This window comes from Hyperolius riggenbachi, chromosome 8 (genome assembly GCF_040937935.1).
Source record: "Hyperolius riggenbachi isolate aHypRig1 chromosome 8, aHypRig1.pri, whole genome shotgun sequence".
Classification (NCBI taxonomy): domain Eukaryota; kingdom Metazoa; phylum Chordata; class Amphibia; order Anura; family Hyperoliidae; genus Hyperolius; species Hyperolius riggenbachi.
The window spans coordinates 34,957,391-34,980,963 of record NC_090653.1 but is presented as its reverse complement, the minus strand read 5'-3'; the positions used below and the strand labels follow the sequence as shown (position 1 = coordinate 34,980,963).

General features: G+C 42.8%; 1 protein-coding gene across 1 annotated transcript in view; it reads right to left on the bottom strand.

Moving 5' to 3' along the window:
- The window catches only part of LOC137528714 (class I histocompatibility antigen, F10 alpha chain-like), a 157,411-nt gene that overhangs the window by 30,994 nt on the left and 102,844 nt on the right, over nt 1–23,573 (bottom strand). The window contains exons 3-5 of the mRNA XM_068250224.1: nt 10,034–10,312; nt 4,393–4,548; nt 100–375 (exon numbers count right to left, since the gene is read on the bottom strand). Of these exons, the coding sequence (XP_068106325.1) occupies nt 100–375; nt 4,393–4,548; nt 10,034–10,312 (711 nt within the window). The remainder of the gene's footprint in view (nt 1–99; nt 376–4,392; nt 4,549–10,033; nt 10,313–23,573) is intronic.

The following is a 23,573-nucleotide window of genomic DNA, read 5'->3' as shown; positions in this document are numbered from 1 at the left end:
AAATGCCATGGAGCAGAAGCAATATATCTCCATGTATTATCAGATACAGCAGATTTCAGTGAATGATTCAATTATTTACTACAGCCCCCATATACTCACCCCATGTGAAAGTGAGAGTCTCCTCCAGGCTGCTGTGATCCACATGGCAAGCGTAAGTGTCGCCCTCCCTTGTTGGCACTTCCACGCTGACTCTGGTCTGATAGGTGCCGTCAGGATGGGGGAGGATGGGACTGGCTTCATCTGAAGGAATATGGTCCTCTCCATTCCTCACCCACTTCACATCCACAGCTCGGGGGTGAAACCCGTACGCCAGACACTGAAGTCTTGTCACCCCATCTGGGTGCTGACGGCCCCACACCTTCACCTCCGGACGCACTGACAGGAGAGAGAACACAGTGAGGATCTGCTGGGGGCACAGAAGGGGGCGCTGTGTGTGTTCTGCACTGACAGGAGAGAGAACACAGTGAGGGTCTGCTGGGGGCACAGAAGGGGGCGCTGTGTGTGCTCTGCACTGAAAGGAGAGAGAACACAGTGAGGGGCTGCTGGGGCCACAGAAGGGGGTGCTGTGTGTGCTCTGACTGCACTGACAGGAGAGAGAACACAGTGAGGGGCTGCTGGGGGAACAGAAGGGGGTGCTGTGTGTGCTCTGCACTGACAGGAGAGAGAACACAGTGAGGGGCTGCTGGGGGCGCTGTGTGTGATCTGCACTGACAGGAGAGAGAACACAGTGAGGGTCTGCTGGGGGAACAGAAGGGGGCGCTGTGTGTGCCCTGCACTGACAGGAGAGAGAACACAGTGAGGGGCTGCTGGGGGAACAGAAGGGGGCGCTGTGTGTGCTCTGCACTGACAGGAGAGAGAACACAGTGAGGATCTGCTGGGGGAACAGAAGGGGGCGCTGTGTGTGCTCTGCACTGACAGGAGAGAGAACACAGTGAGGAGCTGCTGGGGGAACAGAAGGGGGCGCTGTGTGTGCTCTGCACTGACAGGAGAGAACACAGTGAGGGTCTGCTGGGGGAACAGAAGGGGTTGCTCTGTGTGCTCTGCACTGACAGGAGAGGGAACACAGTGAGGGTCTTCTGGGGAAACAGAAGGGGGCGCTATGTGTGCTCTGCACTGACAGGAGAGAGAACACAGTGAGGGGCTGCTGGGGGAACAGAAGGGGGTGCTGTGTGTGCTCTGCACTGACAGGAGAGAGAACACAGTGAGGGGCTGCTGGGGGAACAGAAGGGGGCGCTGTGTGTGCTCTGCACTGACAGGAGAGAGAACACAGTGAGGGGCTGCTGGGGGAACAGAAGGGGGTGCTGTGTGTGCTCTGCACTGACAGGAGAGAGAACACAGGGAGGATCTGCTGGGGGAAAAGAAGGGGGTGCTCTGTGTGCTCTGCACTGACAGGAGAGAGAACACAGTGAGGGTCTGCTGGGGGAACAGAAGGGGGCTCTGTGTGTGCTCTGCACTGACAGGAGAGGAAACACAGTGAGGGTCTGCTGGGGGCACAGAAGGGGGCTCTGTGTGTGCTCTGCACTGACAGGAGAGGGAACACAGTGAGGGTGTTCTGGGGAACAGAAGGGGGCGCTGTGTGTGCTGTGCACTGACAGGAGAGAGAACACAGTGAGGGGCTGCTGGGGGCACAGAAGGGGGCGCTGTGTGTGCTGTGCACTGACAGGAGAGAGAACACAGTGACGGTCTGCTGGGGGAACAGAAGGGGGCGCTGTGTGTGCTCTGCACTGACAGGAGAGAGAAGACAGTGAGGGGCTGCTGGGGGCACAGAAGGGGGCGCTGTGTGTGCTCTGCACTGACAGGAGAGAGAAGACAGTGAGGGGCTGCTGGGGGCACAATAGGGGCGCTGTGTGTATTCTGCACTAAGTACAATATGTGCCTATAACTGATAGTCTAATGGTGCCCATACATGGTACAATTTTTTCATCCAATCTTACCATTTCAGAATCAGAATCATTTCGCCAAGCATAACTGGGTCATGCACGGAATTGGGTTTGGCACAATACAAAGCTCGGAATAGGGCATAAATAGGTAGCAAGAAACATACAGAGACATAGCATGCAGTTAACCATATGTGGCCACAGTAGCAGCACAGTACATTACGCACAGAGCAGTTTCAGAGATTATGATATTAAATTAAATGGGATCTGATTACCCTCTGTAGTTTATGCCTGTCGGTGGCGGTGGAGCCGGCATACCAGACTAAAAAGGAGAAGCAGAGTATTGACTCAATGGTGGCAGAGTAAAAGCTTGTCAGAATCTCTTGGGCCATGCTGAACTTCCTCAGTTGGCGGGAACTGTAATATAAGTGAACTGCCTAAATTATCCTTTCATTATATTCACTTAATATACCCTTATACTACATAGAAATAGTAAGATTGGATGAAAAAAATTGTACCATGTATGGCCACCATAAGACTGTCTTGGTCACCTTCAACCTATCAAGCAATGGTGAGGACAATAGACAAGTGCTAGAAAAGGGAACAAAAAAACATTAGTCACATGACATGTTACAGCATGCTGGATCCTACAGCCACATACACACGCTCAACAAAAGTATTTTAAATGCACAATTATCAAACAACTTGAAGAAGTTGGACAACTTTTGTCAAGTAAAGCTGGACAACTTTTGTCAAGACAACAAGGTATTATCACTGATAAGAGGCGACCAAAGATTGATAAGATGCAGCTCAAGTCAATCCAACTGTCAATCCAAATGTTTATAAAGTGTGTATGGTGTGTGTTTGATTGTCAATTTATTAATAAACACACCCTAGCATAATTGGGGTAAATTGAACATATGTGTGTGGTACATTGTAACATTTCAAAAATATGACCAATCATTCAGAGAAATTTATTGCAACTCTTGAATTGAACAGTTATTTTAAAAATTGTATGGTGTGTGGCCACCTTAAGGATACATCCAGGCACCATAAAGAAACAAAATCCACTTGTACTACAATGCTGATGACGTCGACCGGACCACATGACCCGCGCGGTGGAACGCAGAAGAAGCCGACCTGGTGAGGTCGGCTTCTGCAGCGCAGGACACCGGGAGCCACCGGAGCTGCGGCGAGGACACAGGATGGCTGCCAGGGGCTGGAGGAAGCCCAAGGTAGTTGGATTTAGTTTTTTATATTTTGCCTGGACCGCCCCTTTAAGCTGTATTGTTGAATTACGTAACAATTTTTACCATTACTATATTTTCGTTATTATCTCCCGTATGTTTTTAAAACAGTATTTATCTTTAACCAAGTTCGTCAACGATGTTTATTGTTATTAAAGGTGCACTATGGCGAAAAAATCGAAAAAAAAATATGTGCAAACATAAACAATTAAGAAGTATGTTATTTTCCAGAGTAAAATGAGCCATAAATTACTTGTCTCCTATGTTGCTGTCACTTACAGTAGGTAGTAGAAATCTGACAGAAGCGACAGGTTTTGGACTAGTCCCTCTCTTCATGGGGGGATTCTCAGGGGTTTATTTATTTTCAAAAGCACTTAGTGAATGGCAGTTGCTCTGTCCAACTGCCAAAAAACTGTGTAGCGAGCAAGGAAGCTGCCCAGCATCATTGTTTAAATCCTTTTGAGGGAATATCTTTATAAAGAATAAAAGCCTTGCTGAGAATCCCCTATGGAGGGATGGACTAGCCTAAAACCTGTCGCTTCTGTCAGATTTCTACTACCTACTGTAAGTGACAGCAACATAGGAGAAAAGTAATTTATGGCTCATTTTACTCTGGAAAAAAACATACAGTACTTCTTAATTGTCTATGTGTGCACATATTTTAAATTTTACAGTTTTCCGCCATAGTGCCCCTTTAAGAGTTATTTATCCACCGGCCCCATTTCATTATTTATTTATTTATTGTATTTATAAAGCGCCAACATATTACGCAGCCGGGCCCTTTTTTCCTTGTGCCCTTTTTTCATGCAAGCCTCACATCTGCTTCCTGCTGTCTGGTAACTGCTCACTGCTGCCTGGCGTATGCTTGCTGCGCACACAGTTGAGCTGCGTCCACACTTGCTTTAAAAACGTATCCGTGGCTCCGTTTTTTGGCCCGGACAAAAACTGGAGCCACGGATACCGATGTTAAAAATAGCGGCCATCTTCACACACTTCAAAAACGGATCGCTGGGCGATCTGGGGCATCCGGTTTGAAAAACTGAACAGAGTCCAGATTTGCAGGGTTTTCACGGACCCCGGATACACGCAGGGGCAATGAAAGGCAATACAAAAACGGATCTCCCTCATCACAGGCTATTTTGTTTTTTTTTTGTATTAAAGAGCTTTATTGAACAGATTATCAAATATAAACATTGCTTGAAATAGCAAGACAGATAACATCTCGTTTGCAATTGACACACATGGACACAAAAAGCTACTATACTAACATAGATATGTTGCTGATGCATGCAGAAGATAAGTTGAGAGCACCGTCCAGAGCACTGAACCGCTCAACCTGGGAAATGGGGCACAGGGGTACCTCCGGCTGAGATCCCAGGGATCAGTCCATAACTTGAATCTCTGTGATGAAGTCATAGTGCTCTCTTTATTTGAAAAGAGAGAAAACTTAAAGGAAAATAGGAAAAGAGAAAGAGAAAAAAAAAGAAAAAAAAAAAAAACATCCTAGTATAACAAAATACAAGAGTCCTGACTAACAATACATCTGCGTACCACCCTATAATTTATACACACTAGTGTCCAGGGGAAACTAAAGGTGCCTGTATGCCTTCCAAGTATCCCAGATACGGTCATATTTCGACATGTTCTCAATACTGTAGTAATATGCACGGTCCATCAACATCATTAGGTCTAGACGCTGAATAACCAGTGCTAACTCTAGATCAGAGGATTTCCATTTGAAGGCAATTGACCAGTGCGCGGCCAGTAACATATATCTATATAGGAATCTGAGTCTGCCTGGGACATCATCGTTGGGTGTATACAAGAGGGCCTGGGAAGCAGCCAAGGAAACCGGAAAGCCGAACACTTCCCGTGTCAAAGTTCTCCATGAATCCCAAAAATGCTGCGCGATGGGGCAGTCCCAGAAAACATGCAACAGGGTTCCTTCCATATTGCAACCTCGAAAGCAAGTCGAGGGGGCTGAGGGGTAGATTTTATGTATTTTAGTCGGGGTGTAATACCACCGGCACATGAGCTTGATTGCAGTATCTTTTACCATGTTTGATTTGACTACCCCAGAGATAGCGGTCCAAATAAATGACCAATCAGTGTGGTCTAGCCGGATACCCAGATCCTGTTCCCAGGCCCTCATGTATGGCAGTTTTTCTTTACTCTCTCGACCGAGCAGCAAAGCATATAATAAAGAGATTAGGCCCTTGCGGCGGGAAAATTCAAAATAAAGTGATTCGAACGTCGTAGGGTCATACACTGGGAATGAGGGAAAAATAGATGAAAAATAATGTTTAATTTGACAGAATCGGAATGCCTCTTCCAGGGGAGCCTCTCGTCCAAATCGTAGCATATTAAATGTGACTGGGACATCCCTGATCCAAAATTTGTTGGCCGTAAGGAGGCCTTTATCCCTCCACCAGGAAAACAGTTGTGGGCTCCTAAAGGCCGGGACAAATCTAGGATTACCAAAAATCGAAATCCTGGAGGAGGGAAAGGTCATGAGTTTGTATGGAGTGGCCACTGAAATCCACAACCTGGCTAATGATGACACAATTCTGTTCCTGCCATTGAGAACTGTGATGTCTCTGTTAGATACGACTGTAACCAATGAGGATAGATGAAAGGGAAAAATTGAGGTAGACTCAAATCGATACCAAGCGGGAGGGTTAGAAGCTATGCCCCAATCTAAGATTTGATTGAGTTTGGAGGCTAAATAATAGTGCCATAAACTAGGTAATCCAATGCCCCCTTGCAGGGGGGGTCTGTAAAGGACTTGTGCTCGAATTCTCGCTGGTTTACCATTCCAAACAAATTTGTTAATTTGAGATTGTAGTTTTGACAAGGATTTTTTAGCTAAAGTTATTGGAAGCATGCGGAACAGGTATAACAATTTAGGAAGAATAATCATTTTACATGCCACGCATCTTCCGAGCCAGGAGACTCGATATGTAGACCAAGATTTCAAAAGTTGAGTAATATTATTAGTCACATGTGTGAAGTTGATACCATACAGATCCCCATAGCAAGGAGCAAGAAAGATACCCAAGTATTTAAACTTGGATCTACTCCATTTGAAACCGTAGTTTGAATCTAACCAATTGATCGTTTGAGGGTATAAATTAATCGGAAGGGCTGTGGACTTGGATGGGTTAACTTTTAAACCTGAGAAATTGGCAAAGAGATCTAACAGCTGAAACAAATTAGGTAAAGATGTCAAAAGTCTGGTTAGGAACAGAAGAGCGTCATCAGCATATAGGGTCAATTTCACATTATCTGTACCATACCCGTATATATCAGGGTGCCGTCTAATCGCCACCGCTAGAGGCTCTAACGCAAGTGCGAATAGTAGTGGGGAGAGAGGGCATCCCTGACGAGTACCCCGTTGGAGGCGAATAGGAGTAGAAGAAGCTCCAGGAATGCGAATGACAGTGGACGGGGAATCATATAAAGCTGAAACAGCAGTAATTATAGGACCAGTCAGGCCAAAGCCCTCTAGAGCGGAGGTTAAATATTGCCATCCCACTGAATCAAATGCCTTACTTATATCAAGACCTAGCATTAAAAATCTGGACTTCTTGAGTTCAGCATCTTGAAGGATATTAGCTGCTAGTCTAACATTATCAGAGCCTTGTCTGCCCGGGATAAATCCTGTCTGAGTAGAATCTATGAGGTCACCCACCATGGATCCCAGTCTAAGAGCCAAAATTTTGGCAAATAGCTTTATGTCATTATTAAGGATAGAAATAGGACGATAACCTGCAGGAGAAAAGTGGTCAGCATCTGGTTTAGGGATCAGGGTCATGTTGGCCATGAGCATTTCGGCCGGGAGTTTGTCTCCCTTGAGAATGGCATTGAACGTCGAGGATAGGGGCAGCGATAGGACATTGGCGAACTTCTTGTAATACAGAGGAGAGAACCCATCTGGACCCGGAGCAGTAGAGGACCTAAGAGATTTAATGGAAGCCAGAACTTCTGCAGTTGTAATCGGGGCATTAAGTAAACTTAGTTGCTCAGCTGACAAAGTGGGTAAATGAAGAGTGTTCAGCCATGATTTAAGTTCGGCATTATTGGATGGGACTTCTGTGCCTAAAAGGTTTTGATAATAATCTTCGAAGATTTTTAAAACCTTGGGGGGTAGAACTTCCTCTATACCTCCAGGACCTTTCAATTGATAAACATGAGGGGGTTTATAATATTGATTAAGCTTACGAGCAAATTGAGTAGAGGGATTATTGCCTCTCAGTAAGAATTTAGCCTTAGAAAACTTCAATGCTTTAGCGTGAGAACTGTCTAATATAGAGTTTAGTTCGGTTCGTTTTAGATTTATCGCATGTAGAACGTCGCTGGTCATAGATCTAAAGTGACGTTTATAGAGCAGGTCAAGTTCCGATGATAAAGTGAGGATCTTTTGTGATCTAAGTCGTTTTGCCCGGGCCGCCTTAGCTATAAGAACGCCTCTTAAAACCGGTTTGTGTGCTGCCCATCTGAGGATAGGGGAGGTGTTGTCATCATTGTTAAAGAAAAAATATTCCTCCAACTCGCCCAACACAGCCAATCTATCCGATTCTTCTGCCAATAGAGAGTCATTGAGTCTCCAGTTGCTAGGATTGAAGGGTAGTCCAAAACCTACCAATGAGGACTGAACCATATGATGGTCAGACCAGCTGCATGTGATAATATCTGAGGAGGAGGAGTTGGAGGCAAGTATTGAAGATAAGTATATATAATCCAGCCGGGCATAGGACCGTCGGGGATGTGAAAAAAAAGTATACTGCCTGCATCCAATATTATGTGCTCTCCATATATCAATGACACTGGATCTCGAAAGAAGTCTAGTGAGTCTTCTCGGAAATGTCTGGGCAAATGGTGTGTGAACCGATCTATCTAAATGCGGATTAGCTACTGCATTGAAGTCTCCTGAAATAATCAGATGTGATGATGTCAGTCTATCTAACTGAGAGGACAGAAGTTGGACAAAAGCAGTTTTAGAGGCATTAGGAGCGTAACAGTTGGTCAGTGTAACTGTTTTCCCTTCCAGGATACCCTTAAGAATTAAAATCCTACCCTCCGGGTCCACAAAGGAATTATTATTATTATTATTATTATTATTATTTATTGTATTTATAAAGCGCCAACATATTACGCAGCGCTGAAAAAAAAAGGAATCGATAAGAGTAAACGAAACTGAGTTATGAAAAACTATAGCCACTCCCCTAGCTTTTTTAGTGAATGAGGCATAATAGGCTCTTTGGTATGATCTATGAAGAAATGTGGGTGCCTTGGATTGAACAAAATGAGTCTCTTGAAGAAAGAGAATTGAGGCTTTAAGGCTCTGATAATGTTGAAAGGCCTTCCTGCGTTTAACTGGCTCGTTTAACCCCTGGACATTGTGTGTGACTAAGTTAAATGATCTAGGCATAGTGAAGTTGTAACTGTAAGCATCAAATTGTCAGATATGGAACTTAGAGCGAAAAACACTATATTCAGGACTCTTGAAAAGATAAGGTAAACTCGACTGTGGATAAAAGAATAATAAAAAAAACAACAACAAAAAAATTTGTATAAACCATTGAACTTAGCAAACATAATAGTCAGGCAGAACAAAATCACTGGGCAATCTCTCCAAACTGTCCCAACACTATAGGGCCCAGGAACTCTCAGCGGCATAACCAGGAACACGCTGAGAGGGGGGGGTATCAGACAAGCAATCTAGCTTGAGATAGAAAGTAGCACATGACCAAGAGGTTGGCCCAAAGAAGGGGGGTCACATCCCAGCCTTTCAGGTTTTGGTGCGCCAGGTGCGAGGAAGATTATGGGGAGGATGCTTTCGGTATGTCTCTAGTTGAGCCAGGGAGACCTGCTGGCCTATGGAGCGCAAAAAGGAAACTCCTTGTTCCAGTGAGGAGATGGGGTGGACTTTACTGCCGTGGGGAAGGAGAAGCTTGGTAGGAAAACCCCATTTGTAGGCTAGTTGTTGTTCTCTCAGAAAGGCAGTTAAAGGAGCAAGAGATCTGCGCTTCATCACAGGCTATTTTGTACACAAAAACAGAGGGAGCTCCGGTATTGCCTACTGCCTGCTCCTCCCCTCTACGTCACCCCCCATAGGTGTCCCCAGGTAGCCTGGGGGGTGTAGCAGCCAGGAAGGGAACAGCAGGCACAGCGGGGTAGAGGAGGTTGGACCCCCCCTCCCCCCTCACCCGGGTCCCCCGGTCCCCGCTCCCCCTCCAGCTATTTGCGCAAATGTAATTGTAATGCAGCGAGCGGGGAAGCAATTACCTCCCTTACTTCCTTCCACCGTGTGCCACCCACTGAAGTATAGAGTGGAGGGGAGAGGGGACGGGGACTCAGGTGAGAAAGGGGGGTCCGACCCCCCTCCCCGCCACTGTGCCCGCTGCTCCCTTCCTGGCTGCTACCCACTCCAGTTCGGCAGCTCCCCCCCCCCCCCCCCCCCCCACGGCCAGGGCTGGGGGATTCTTTTTTTAAAACACAAATGGATCTGAAACGTATGCTGCGAAGGGCAGCACGGATCTGTTTGCCGGACCACGAATTGTGTTCTGCAACCGGAACCTAGAGCTCGACTCACTAAAGCGTGGTAACTGGTATCACAGCAGTTATCACGCGATCTTACGCCTGCAGTATAATGAGTGGCAGTGTAATAGGGGGTAGTGAAATAAACAGTCTACCCTATTTTTAAAGACCACGCCTCCTGCAAAATAAATGCAGGGGTTCCCAGAGATCAAAAAATTGTTTGCGGGGCTCCTCCAGGGTAAAAAGATTGAGAAAGGCTGATATATAGTGTATACTGTATACCTATACCGTGTATATATTATGTATACAGCACCCTTGTGTATATTGTGGACTCATACAGCATGTATATTGTGTAATATGCACAGTCACCTCTCCTCTCCAGATCTTCTCTCCCATTGTTGATGTATTTCTTCAGCCACTCAATACATTCATTCTCCACATAATTCTTCTGTCTCTCCCCCTCTCTGACCTCCGGGCTGTTCCATCTCTGTGTGGTGATCTGAGCCTCATGCATGGCCGGGATCCACAGCCCTCTCTGTGTGTCCAGATACAGGAAATCTCTGCCGTCATATCCGTGCTGCTCATACCCCGCAGTGCTGCCGTCATCTCTCAGCTCACAGCCCTCCATCAGCTGCACAATATGGATCCCTGCAGACAGCACACAACATGTTACACGGGAGCAGAGCGTGTGCTGTTATGTGTGTGACATGTGCGGGTAAAGGGGGGGGATGTATGATATGGGGGAGGGGAATATATACATTATGTGTATACAGAGCATATACAGCACAGCACTCTCTATATACAATGACACAGCGGCCCATACAGGGCCGGTTTTAGCAACAATGGGGCCCCAGGACAAAATAAACCTGGGGGGCTCCCAAACAGATACCCCGGAACAAAAATCGGCATTAGGGGACCTTTTTTGCAGCTGGTATAGTCAGGGTGTGAAGCCCCAATCAGTTGGAGCTCCACATTCTGGCTATCCCAGCTTGCATGGGGGACAAGGGGTTAAAAAGTTTCAAGAGGGGGGACCCCACATAATTAAAAAAAAAAAAAATTCCCAAATTCTAAACATTAAAAAAAAATAAAAAATTGGGAAAATAGGAAAAAATGCCAATGATCTTCATACAGCCATATTGCGGCTGTATAGCGATCCCTGGCCAAAGCGATGCAGCTGCGGAGGAGTTTCCAGGAGGTCCATACGTACTGCGTATGGACCCCCTGGAAACCCAGTCAGGAAATTCATTGCTCTTTCTTTTGATGCATGTAAAATTACACTACCGTTAGGTTTGCTACTAAAAGTGACATTTACCGCATTTAAAGAGACACTGAAGCGAAAAAAAATATGATATAGTGAATTGGTTGTGTACTATGAATAATTACTAGAAGATTAGCAGCAAAGAAAATATTCTCATACTTTTATTTTCTGGTATATAGTGTTTTTTCTAACATTGCATCATTCTATAATATGTGCAGATTACACACTACTCAGCATTCAAAATGAGTCTTTCAGAGCAGTCTGTGAAGTAATGACCTCTCCTCTAGCAGAGGAAAAGTAAACAGTCCAGGAACAGTTGAGATAATAAAAGTCAGATAACAGCCCTCTCCACGACTAACTTAAGGGGCCCATACACTCAGCCGATTTTCTGGCCGACCGATCGATCCCGATCGATCGATCAATCGATCGATTGCAAATCGGTTGGCCAATCGACCAATCGATGGCCGATTTCGATCGATTTCGATCGATTTCCATCGAACTGGCAGGGTGGAAAATTTAGGTCGATCTGATGAGATTGCTTATCAGTTTGCATTGGCCTTAATGGAAATCTGATGGCAAAAAAATGCCATCAGATCGAATTTCAATAGATTTCAAACTGAAATCTATTGGAATTCTATCCTGGTAAAAAATGTTCTAAAAACGCATCAGATAGATCATCAGATGCATTTCTTATCTATCTGCTGCCAATCTGACGAGTGTATGGGCACCTTTAGTCGGAGAGCTTAATGGATTGTTTGCATAGAGATAACAACTGGAGTTTCTCAACTCTTCCTGTACTGGAAACAATTACACTGATATATCTGATCTTAATGCTTTATTTCTTAGCTGTACAACACATACAAATCATAATATCATCATTTTTTTTTTTTGCTTCAGTGTCTCTTTAAAAGTATACTTTTTTCCTTTGAAACTTTAAAATCGATTTTCTCAAAAACTATAAGGTCTTTTTTCCTCTTATTCCTAATGATCTCCATAACATATCCTGCAAATTTAGGGTTTCTAGCGTTTAAGGTGGATTTGCTATTAACCGTTAAAGTCGGCGGGTTTTTAAATGTGTATTTTTTTCCTTTGAAACTTTAAAATCGATTTTCTCAAAAACTATAAGGTTTTTTTTGAACATTTTTTTTTCCTCTTGTAGTCACTGGGGGCCCCTACAGGCTCTGGGGCCCTGGGGCAATTGCCTCCTTTGCCTCTATGGTAGCACCGGCCCTGGGCCCATATGAAATTAACTTTTTCACCTGAGTTTCCTCCCAGGAGGTACATTTTCATCTTAGATTTAGAATAACTTTTCAGCACTTTCCAATGGAAAAAGTACCAAAAAGTAGGTGAAAAGTATTATCAAATTTATTTTGAGTATTTTTTTGCTTCCTTGTGTTTTAGAAGACATTTTATTGACAAGTTTCAAAATCTCATCTAGGAGAAAACTCAGGAGAAAAAGATAATTGCATATGGACCAGAATCTCCACAGATATGTACCCTGCACTAATGCAGAAACCCCTCTAATGTCCACCAGGACACCCCAACGTGTCAGTAAGATATCTGCTCAGCTCCTATTGACACCCCAAAATGTTCTGCTGAGGAGTGACTGGAGGGAGCTGCTCATCACTGATTGGCTGTGCTCACCTGGCAACAATTTTGCTAACCAGTCCAGTGTTCTCCCCAGAAACTTCAGAAATTTTTGCCAGCTGGGTGGCAGGAAAATGAACCTGGGTGTAGCGGGACAAGGAAATCCAACGCTGATGCTTTAATAAGGGCAACCGGGCAATAGCCAAGGGCCCCAGTACACACAGAGAAACACGTACGTGCGCACACACACACGCACGCACGCGTACACACACACACACACACACACACACACACACACACACACACACATTACACAGAGAAAAACACAGTAACACACACACACATTACACCAGGGTTGGGCACACTTTAAGCGGGCCACATTCCTCAAATTCCACCCCTCCCTGCGGTTGTGAGCTGGCGGCATTTGAAACTCACATCAGCGCCGATTCCAGTTTTGCGTCTCCATGGCAACAGGAGGTCACATGACATGATGTCGGGACATGCCAGCGTGTAATGTTATTCCCTGCTTCCATGGGGACGAAACACTGGAGTAGACGCTGAGGTGAGTTTCAAATTCCCCGCCACCCATTCACAACTGTCGGCAGGCCGGAGGACCAGCGGATGAGCCCGCGGGCCGTAGTTTGCCCAGCGCTGCACTACACACACAGAAACACACACATATCACAGAAGGCTTTTCTCAGACATAAGAACAGGTTACTTCGGTCACTGCAGCAGCACGAGGAGGCGGGGCAGCTAGAACTGCAGTGAATATTAACGAGGATGAGAGGCGGAACACATGTTAGTAGCTCTCCCCGATGCATGTCAGCAGCAGAAAGTGTGAGAAAAAATGTCTGCTGTACCAGTATACAGCCCCATAGAGGATGCTGCCTGAATAACATGATTCAGGTTTGCAGCATTTTCAGGTTGGTTCTGATAGGATTTGGGTGAGGAAGAGAGCTGATAACAGCCAGGCAAAATTAGCTGGGCGAAGCAATTGGCTGATCGGGTTTGGGGAGAGCACTGTTGTCACATATAACCTTCACAGACATGCAACTCATTGGCTGCTGTTTCCCTCCATTTTTTAAGTCAATCACAGGCGGAGCAAGATTATCCCTGCCTCTGGCTCCTCCCACAGTGATAGTCACATGGCTGCTGCAGTTTATGGAATCACCATGCTAACAATAAACACATTTTTTTTAAGATCTAATAAATAACTGATTTTCTTTACATTCATTAACATCAATAATTAGAAAAACAATGTGTATTACTATTATTATTATGTGGATACAGAGATGATCTTTTACTAGAAGATCTTTTAGGCCTCTTTCACAGGGCGAAGTTAAAGTCGCACGTTAGAAAATATTATATCGCAGAGTAACGTACAGCAATGCATAGTCCGTGCGACATTCACAGTGCACACGTTGCGTTAGTGTGTAACGTGTAGCGTTATTAGAAAGTGCTGCATGCTGTACGTTTAGCAATGAATCTGCTGCATTATGTGTGATGCACATGCTCAGTAATGTTTTTTTTCTTTTTTAAAATGTTCCGCATGCGCCATTTTTGCTCCATAGTAAATACATTTGCTAACCTGCGACTTTAACGTTGCACTGTGAAAGTGTATATGCGTTGCGTTAGGGCCACGTTGTGCGACCTTAACGTCGCATCAAACCTAACGTCCTACTGTGAAAGTAGCCTTACTCCGTCTGAAATACATGTACAAACTAACACATTTTTTCAATGATTTTACAGAAATGTTGAGTAGCCTTTGTGTGTGCCAAGCCTAGAAATGAAGGGACTTTTCAATAAGGTCTGTCCTGCATTTATGATAATCTAATCGGTACTAGGGGTTTAAGCTGATTGGTGTTTTAGATTAATGTATGCTATATAAAGTGACTTGGTCCTTGCTTTTGCTGTACCTATGGCAAAACAGCTTGAGAATAGAGATGGCCCTAACGGTTCGCCGAACCCCGGTGGTTCGCATTTGCAGCAAACCGCGAACTTTAAGCAAGTTCGACCCGCCCCCTATACTACATCATTAGGCTAAACTTTGACCCTCTACATCACAGACACATGGCAGCCAGTCAGGCTGCACTCCCTCCTGGAGCTCCTCCCCCCCTTATAACAGGCAGCAGTGTTGGCCATTTCCTCACTCTGTCTGCTGCCTGTAGTGAGAGAAGGGAGAGATTGCTGGCTGCTGCTGCAGATATAGGGAAAGCTTAGTTAGGCTCTTGTTAGCTTGCTCCTTGCTCATATTTGTTTCTGAAAAGTACCACCAAAACAGCTCTTTTGAAGGGTTATGTTCTTGTGATCTGTTTTTTTTTTTTTCTGTCTGTGTGCCACCACTGCATATACAGCTAGCCCTGTGTATCTCGCAGCTGGCCCTTGCTTATTGCTATTGTGCCAGGCCCAGCACATTCAGACAGTGTATACCTTCAGTGCATCTGTGTGACTACACATAAAATACCTGCAGTCAGTACCTTGCACTGCATCTGTGTGTGACTGCACATTTGTGCCATTGACACTGCATATTATAGTGCTATATAATTGCTATACTGTGCCAGGCCCAGCACATTCAGTGTATACCTTTCAGTGCATATGTGTGTGAATGCACATAAAATACCAGCAGTCAGTACCTTTCACTGAGTCTGTGTGTGACTGCACATTTGTGCCATTGGCACTGCATATTACAGCCCTGTGTGTTGCAGCAGACCCTTGCTAATTGCTATACTGTGCCAGGCCCAGCACATTCAGTGTATACCTTTTCACTGCATCTGTGCGATGGACAATATGGACAAAAAAAGGCAAAGGCAGAGGCAGGCCACCCGGCAGGTCTGTCCGAGGTCATGCTGACGTGATTTTGTGCGGCCCTCAACCAAATTACAATGTTCAGAAGAAGGCACATGCCATCAACCCCCAAGATTGTCAGGATGTACTTGACTATTTAACACAGAACACCTCATCTTCCTCAGCTTCTGCACGGAACCGTGACATATCTTACTCCTCCTGCTCTGATTCTGGCACCCCACTTTAAGGATACCCGAGGTGACTTGTGACATGATGAGATAGACTTGGGTATGTACAGTGCCAAGCACACTAATAACTATGCTGTGTTCCTTTTTTTCTTTCCCTGCCTGAAAGAGTTAAATGTCAGGTATGTAAGTGGCTGACTCAGTCCTGACTCAGACAGGAAGTGACTGCAGTGTGACCCTCACTGATAAGAAATTCCCCTTGTTATCTCTTTCATGCTCTCAGTAGCCATTTTCTGCTAGGAAAGTGTTTTATAGTTGGAATTTCTTATCAGTGAGGGTCGCACTGTCGTCACTTCCTGTATGAGTCAGGACTGAGTCAGCCACTTACATACCTGATATTTAACTCTTTCAGGCAGAGAAAGAAAAAAAGGAACACAGCATAGTTATTTGTGTGCTAGGCACTGTACATACACATGTCTATCTCATCATGTCACATGTCACTTTGGGTATCCTTTAACACTCGGCCGGCACTGGCAGCCACCACTGCTACTACTAGCACCAAATCCGCTCCATTTGATAGTTCGGAGGAGTTATTTGGTGGGGAATTAACTGATTCACAGCCATTATTGTTACAAGATGAAGGCGCTAAGCAAGTTACACCACCTCATATGTCTGAGTTAGGCGTGATGAAGTACCTGTTGTTGGTGCAGTTTTGGAGGTGTCTGATACAAGCAAAGCTGAGGATAATGATGATGATGATACTGCCATGGATGTCACATGGGTACCCAATCATCCCAATAGACAAGATGAAGAGAAGGACTGTTCAGAGGGGGAGTCAGAGAGGAGGAGGAGGAGACGAGTTGCTGTAAGAAACAGAGGGAGCTTGTCGTCAGAAACAGCTGGTGGAAGTATCCGGCGGCATGTGTCGCCACCTATGTACAGCCAGCCAACATGCCCTTCAGGGTCAGCTGCTGCCGCCACCACCAAAGTGCCATAATCCCAGGGCTCAGCGGTGTGGAAATTTTTTTCTGTGTCTGCCTCAGATGAGAGTGATGCCATCTGTACTCTCTGCCACCAAAAATTGAGTCGTGGAAAGACCAAGACCCACGTAGGGAATAACTGCCTTACGAAGGCACCTGATGAAGAAGCACAAACAGCAATGGGATGACCACCTGAGAAAAATCAGCACACACAAGCAAAGCCACCCTCTGCCTCTTATTCCTCCTTCAAGTGCAGCATCTTCAGCCGCTTTATCCCTTGCATCTTCACAGCCACCTGAAAGGCTATGTAGGTATATATGTATATATATATATATATATGTATGTATATATTAGTATATAGATCAATTTCATATACAAGCATACATGTATCTGATCAATGTGATATTAATGTGTCTATAGAAGAATCAGCCACCCACACACATCTGTGCAGGAAGAGCTGGCTGCATGAGGTAGAGAATAGCCAAATTCTTCTCTCTGGGCAAAACCCATAAATGCCCCAAATGGGGACACCTGGAAGGTCATAAATAACATGTTTTCCCCGTGATCATTGAACTGTGTTAATTCTCGTAAATCACATGACTTTCTGTAATTATGGTGACATATGATGATATACTGCGCATGAGCAAAATCCTGTATTGAGTAGGATATAAGGAAAGCAACTGTAATAAAGAACCAGCATAATTTGTGCTCACATCTCCTGTGTCTGTGTGTTCTGATTAACCATCTTATGTCCTGGCGCCAGGAAATGAAGTAATCTAAAGCATCTGATATCTGACATGAACGTATATAGATACAACTCCTTTCAGCTGGGGGCTCGCCGCGGATGGTCTTCTTCAGAGTTCACGTAAGTAATATGACTATACTTCTCTTTTTGTTTTTTCTTAAAGAGAGAGGTGTCTATATTATTTATGTGAAATTTCTGTTGATACCAAAACGAATCCGGTTTTGGAGTTTGTGTTTTTTGATAGTATAATTTTAATTATATAGATTATAAGGTTTTTAGAAGGCCTTAGTTTAAATTAAAAAAAAAATTATTAGGGAGAAGGTAGACTTTTGGTAAGTCTATTATAGTTCTCTTAGTAGGTCTAAGGGAAATGTAGATTTTTTGGGAAAAATCTAACAAATTTGAAGTCTGATCAACTTCAATAAATTTTCTTTTGGCAAGAAAATAGAGTTCATTTGGGTAATGAACAGGGCACCATATGGTATGGATTTCTGGGTACTTGTAGTTCTTCTTAGGTTTTGAATGGGTTTATTATAGGTTATTTTTGTAAGGTTTTTATAATGTCAGATAAGATTCAGATGTTTTAGATTATTTGTCTGTGTTTGTTTTGTAAATAATAATCTGTTTTATTAGTAAGGTTAAGAAAAAAGTTATTCAATTCTAAGAAACAGTTTGGGTTTAGTGAGGTTGTAGAACGATAAAATCCCTAGACAAAGTTTGTTTTGTTCTCATGAGATGAGAATTATAGATAGAATTATTGATAAATATTAGTTATTGATAAAAATAGTGTTAATAAATTTGAAAAATATATAAATTATAATTTATCTAGATAAGAATTGTCTATTGGTACGGCAATATCTTATATTTGTATTTGACACATAGATTTAATAGAGGGCCAATAAATTATAGTATAAAACTGAAATTAGATCAATGGGTCAAAATATTGTCAAAATGTTTCCTATCCCAATCCCTAATATAGATGAAATTTATGAACCTTTGTGTTGCCAGAATATCTGGAAGAAAAATATTTTGTTCATTCTTGGTTAGAATATAATATAATATATTAGTCTTGGGCTGTCATTCCCTTGGGGGGGGAGAGAGGAGTAATAGTTCAATCCATATACAATTAGTTAAAGAACTATGTCTAACGGTGATTAGAATTATATATGTCCAAGTCTGTCTTGTTTGTGTGTAAATCTTGACTAGTAATGTGTGGTTTATGTCTGTTCTCCGTCTATAACTTGCGCCAGCGATGTTATAAGATCCTTACTGTATTTCTGATGATTAGTAAAATTAATATTAAAGACACTCATGAGATTCGGATAAGAACGGTAAATTATCAAAATCTACAGTATAAATTCTATGTACGTACAAAACTGGTTTCAGATGCCAAATTTAACAAATATCTGGTTATACTGAAATTTGTACATTGACCGTCAGAAATTATCTGAATTATGCATGTATCATTTTGCATAGGTCTTTCTGTAAGAGAAAAAATTTAAGAAATATAGTAATGTAATTCCTGTAAATTAGGGTATAGTTATACAATAACATGTATCAATAATGTATTCATATGTATCGTGTACAAATTGACACATATGTGTGTAAATTGAGAGATTGTATGGAATACATGCTTGTGATATGTATGGTAGAGAGGTAATATCCGCAGGGACGTATCAATAGGGGGTACAGAGGTAGTGGCCATACCAGGGCCCTTGGTTCAGAGGGGCCCCGAGGGGTCCAATCTCTATCACAGTATTAGCTCTCTATTGGTCCTGTAGTGGTAATAATCACTTCTATAGATTTTTTGAACAGTAACAATCCTTAACACACTGTTCCCAATCCCCTTCTTGCACCCCTGACACTGTGTTTGTCCTTTGCAAGTTTTGGCGCGCTGTATCAATTGCTATGTATAGAATTCTTGAGGGGGGGGCCCTAATGTAAAACCTACCCCAGGGCCCGCAGCTCCTTAGTTCACCCGTGAAAGTATGTGTTGAAACTATGGGTATATCTGCCTCATAAAATAGCTTTTCTTCTTTCTCATTAGGAGATTACTTCTTTAAATTATTTATTTATTCTCAAGTAGTTAATTAGACAGATACACACTCCTATGGGTAATGATTTTTAGAAAAAATGCAGATGTAATTTTGAAATAGTTAGAAATAAAAGTATCGAGATATATCCGGTTCTTTGACAAGGGATTCATTTTTTATTGGTGTTTCCGGGTGGCTGCGCGTAACACCTGCTTGTGGGTTTTTTCTTCTGCCAGCAAGAGAAATGAGGAACTAATTACTTTGACGTTTCTTTCTTGCAGAAGGAAAAAAAAATGCATTTAAAAGCCTTTCTGAATATACAGTATATCTGTATACATACATATGTATATACGTATATATAGGAGTAGAAAGGAATTTTATGAGTTATATTATTGGAGTATTTGGAACAGTGAATAATTTATTTATATATATTCCTTTTTGTCCGTGTCTTTCTTTAATATACCTGCTTCCGTGTTCACTACACACGTGGCAGTCTCTAGATAAGTCCAAAAGTCTAGTATAGTAAAGTCTAGTATAGGAAGCTTTTTTAATGAGAATGATTATTCTCCTGAAACTTAGTGTCCTTAGATTAAATTAGATTAATTCACTGATACCAACTGTCACCCAGGTCTATATGTATATGGATGAAGTTTCCCATACTGCAGAATAGATTTTTGGAGTTTTTTATATCGTGTCCAAAAGAGGTTCTGATATTTTTTCATAGGTAGTATAGTGAGATCATATATCATAGTTTGGGGCCAATTTGGAGGGGAGCCGGTTGATTTGTCTGTGTTTTTTTGGGTGAGGAAACTAAGTGCCTGGGGGAAACCCATGCAGACACAGGGAGGACATGCGGACTCCCTGCAGATGTTGACCAGGAGGAGATTTGAGTAACATTACAAAGTGAAAGCACTGGTTGCTACACCACCGTGTTAATATAGTTTTTTGTGTAAAATGAAGTGAGTTTTTAGTACAACTTAATAACTTTATGGATATGATGGCAATTGTCACTTGGACTCATAATATGTGTGATTAGAGTTAGAAATTGTATCACATTTTTTTTAAAGTAATAGTTAGTGGTGTTCATTTGAACAGAATTTCTATGGACTACTGAAATAACATTGTATTTCAGAGTCATATAGGATTCATATATTATATCCAGTGGTTCAATGCGGATCATTCCTAGACATTTTGAGGAAAAAATTTTGCTCATATGTTGATAGGGAATGTTTTAATTAAAACTCCTAACAGATAGATATCTTATATAAAAACACACCTACTTTTTGTTGAAATGCTGCCTCATTCTGTAAAGCCTCTGATAAAAATCCTCCACGTTTGTTGGTCTGCTCCGCCAGTACAGGAAATAAGTCCTCATTATAAATAAATCTCTCTCTCTCTCTCTGCGCCACACAGAGAGAAGAAGGGAAAAAATGCTCCTCCAAGCCACATTGTTAAAATAAAATGCAACTGCCTACATTCTGATTCAAATGATTCTAAGTATCACTGTTACGGAGATATTGTATCTGATCGTAGATTTGTAAAACTATGAACGCAATTTTGAGATCCGTCAGCAAGATTTGCATAAAAACACTGAATTTCCTGTATCTGAGTTTCTGTGGGTAGTATGCTGTCACTGCATAATACTTTAGCAGAAACGCTATTTAAGGCTTCATATATGGGTCCAAGTCATTCTTGTGGTCATCTCCTGTATTTAATAAGAATATATGTTTTTTTAAGCCCAAAACCCTTAAATTAAATTAAATTAAATCCTTACACTCAGCATAGGAAAATAAGTACATTTTTTATCCTTAGGAAAATAGCTTATTTTAGTGTTTGAACTTTTTAACAAACTGCAGAATCATTTGATGTTGGTATGACAATCATTTTATGGATTTTTCACTGTTCTGAAGACTCCAGAGAGAAAAAATACACTGTTTAATTTTATAGTGTACTGATTAGAAGCTTTACCTCTGACAGGATTTTAATTTCAGTTCTGTAGTTCAGTGTCTGTTTAGTAAGGAGGCCTCAGCCTAGTCTCTCTAGTGCTGTTCTTTGTATGTGTGCCTATAGAAGTGTGTCTACCTTAAGCGCACTATGGGGAAAAAGACATTATAGATGTTCTTTGTATGTCTGTAGCTTTAAATCTGAAAGGGGACCCAACCCTATTACAGGGAGACAGTGCTGGCCACTGTCCCGCCGTACTGTGACCCTGCTCATATTATGCCATATAGCCTTTTACTAACTCTGACCAGACATTAAAATAACTTTAATGTATGGTCAAATGGGGGAAAGGAGGAATATGTTAGTTTGTTGTCTATACATATGTTTGTCCAGCCCTGCCCAGGCCTAGTGATCTGTGTCATGTCATTTCATGTAGTGGTGTAGTAAGAAGGGGTAGTGAGGTAGATATTGCACTAGGGCCACCTAAGTTCTTTAAATACATCACTATTTAGGGTTTGGTATGATTGTGGAAGGTATGATGGAATGAGAGTATGACTTGTAATGAAAAATGGGAATTCATTATGGTGTAAAAATTCATTGGGAATTTATCCTCTCTGCCATGTATGGAGTCACATACTCGCACGGGTACAGCGACACGACGTCATGCGAACGGGGTATTGCGAGAGATCCGTTAGGATCATAGAAAGATCCGCTAAGTATGTTTTGAAGTTTATGGTGGAGAGTATGAATCATATTAGTATTACAAGTATTAGGAAAAATAAATGACTTATTGGATTTTTGGGAAAAATATGATGCTCGCACATTTTTCTTTATTCTTTCAGAAACAACTTGCCAGACATCTATCCTGAGGAGGATAAGAATTGACTGCCTGACCAGGGTCCATCCGGAGGTAATTCATCCAGAGGAATCCATCCAGAGGGACCAGAGGCTATCCTGAGGCTATCTTTACAGAAGGATTTTCTACTGGATCCACTGTTTTGGGTGAAATAGTTCAACTAAGTCCTGAATCCCAAAAAGAGACTTTTCATCAGTTCCATAGTTGCGTGTGTCATCTGTTGAAGAATGGAACAAGATCTGGATCTCAGACCCAAGAAGATTGTATGGATTGTGGGACATTCTTATGTGTATTGGGCCCGTAGGAAAGCTATTAATAGTAGCTATGGGGAAAACCTTGGTTTATCTAAAAATAACTTCTATTGGTTCAGTACTAGAGGGGTGGGCTACGATATTAAGGATATTCTAGATGGAGAGTTAGTTGGAAGTCACATTATGGGTTAATGCTTTCTGAATAGTAAAAAGCCTTTATTTTTGCTATATCATTCTTTAAAGGGAACCTTAACTGCCGTGTAAAAATAAATTCACTTACCTGGGGGCTTTCCCAAGCCTCCTGCAGCCGTCCTGTGCCCGCGCCGGTCCTTCGGTGCCCTCCGGTCTCCCTCCGCCGCTAAGTTTTGATTTCGGACGACTGCCAGTCGTCCTCGGGCCTCTTCCGCATTCCTCGTCGTAAACTGCAGTAAAGCGCGTCCGCATGACGCCAAACGCGTCATCGCATGACGCCAAACGCGTCATGCGGACGCGCTTTACTGCAGTTTACGACGAGGAATGCGGAAGAGGCCCGAGGACGACTGGCAGTCGTCCGAAATCGAAACTTAGCGGCGGAGGGAGACCGGAGGGCACCGAAGGACCGGCGCGGGCACAGGACGGCTGCAGGAGGCTTGGGAAAGCCCCCAGGTAAGTGAATTTATTTTTACACGGCAGTTAAGGTTCCCTTTAAGTAAAGATTAGAATTAGGGTTTTTTGTAAGTTAGATAATGGGTTGATATGTAATGAGCTGATATTTTTTTATCTCAATTACTAAATAAGGCCAAGTGCTGATTATCCAGGGATTTTTTCTGATTGCCATTTTGGAGTCGGGAAGGAATTTTTCCCTTTCTGGGGCTAATTACACTATTCCCTATAAGGGTTTTTGCCTTCCTCTGGATCAGCAGTGAAATGGGCCGGTGTGGTGCTTCGTTTTTGGTTAAACGTTATGTACACACCTCTTTCTTCAACCCAGATAACTATAAAACTGTATATTTATCAGACAGTAAAATATATATATCTATATACATACGCTTATTTGTTACTGACCCATATAATTCAGCAGGCCTGATCTCAGTGGGCGATTTCCAGGGAACAAGTCTCCTATTTTTTGGTACCTTGGTCTTTAGTAGGTTCAAGTGGGCCATAGTTGTCTTGCTAAGTTTTGCTAGAGTATTATATTTTGTCCTATCCTGATTGTGAATATAGTTGTTGAAGTGTCCATATGTTTGATTAGCAGAAGTCCTTCTAGTATGGTTAAATCTGAAGGTAGCCATCATTACAGTTGTCCTGTT